This window comes from Penaeus monodon, chromosome 32 (assembly GCF_015228065.2).
Source record: "Penaeus monodon isolate SGIC_2016 chromosome 32, NSTDA_Pmon_1, whole genome shotgun sequence".
NCBI lineage: Eukaryota > Metazoa > Arthropoda > Malacostraca > Decapoda > Penaeidae > Penaeus > Penaeus monodon.
Window position 1 is genome coordinate 27345469 of NC_051417.1, and position 641 is coordinate 27346109.

The 641-nt window shown below is 32.4% G+C and overlaps 1 protein-coding gene across 1 annotated transcript in view; it reads left to right on the plus strand.

Moving 5' to 3' along the window:
• LOC119593776 overlaps nt 1-641 on the plus strand; it is a gene marked incomplete in the record, with an annotated part of 13866 nt that overhangs the window by 5890 nt on the left and 7335 nt on the right. The window contains 1 exon segment of the mRNA XM_037942798.1: nt 549-641. Within this exon segment, the coding sequence (XP_037798726.1) occupies nt 549-641 (93 nt within the window).

The window sequence follows — 641 nt, forward strand, 5'->3', positions numbered from 1 at the left end:
CAATATTATGTCATGTAATATTTAATGAAAGAAATATCCTTTAGTAGAATGGCATGTTACATAGATTATCTGTTTTTTCTCATATTTTCTCCCAGGAAATCTAAGGACAGCAAAAGCTGCCTAAAACATGTATTTAATTTTATATTAATTAACAGGATAAGTATTTTAAAGATTTGGGTGTTGTATAGAATATTAGAAATGTGGCAATGAATATGAGCATGACATTGCTGATTAGAGATGGCCAAAAATAAGTGGTTGGGATAGAATGCAGGTTGGAATAACTTAAACAGGTTATGTTGCATGGTATCTTTATCATGATGTATTAATTTCCAGCAATATAAGAAGGAATTTAAGAATTCAAAGCTGCCAACATTGACCATTCTTAATCATCAAGATTACCATCATCATTCTGTAGTGAACATGTGGGACAAAATTTGTCGTACTAAGATCTTGTTTAAACATATGAAAAAAAACATGTGTGGAGTGTGAACACAGATGTATAATATTACAAACCTTGTTTAATCATATAACAATAAATATCTGAACAGGTGAGAAAGCTTTACTGGAAGATGAGGACCAGAGTGATGAGGACATCAGAGAAGATTCAGCACCTCAGGGGAATATGCTCTGTCCTCTCTGTG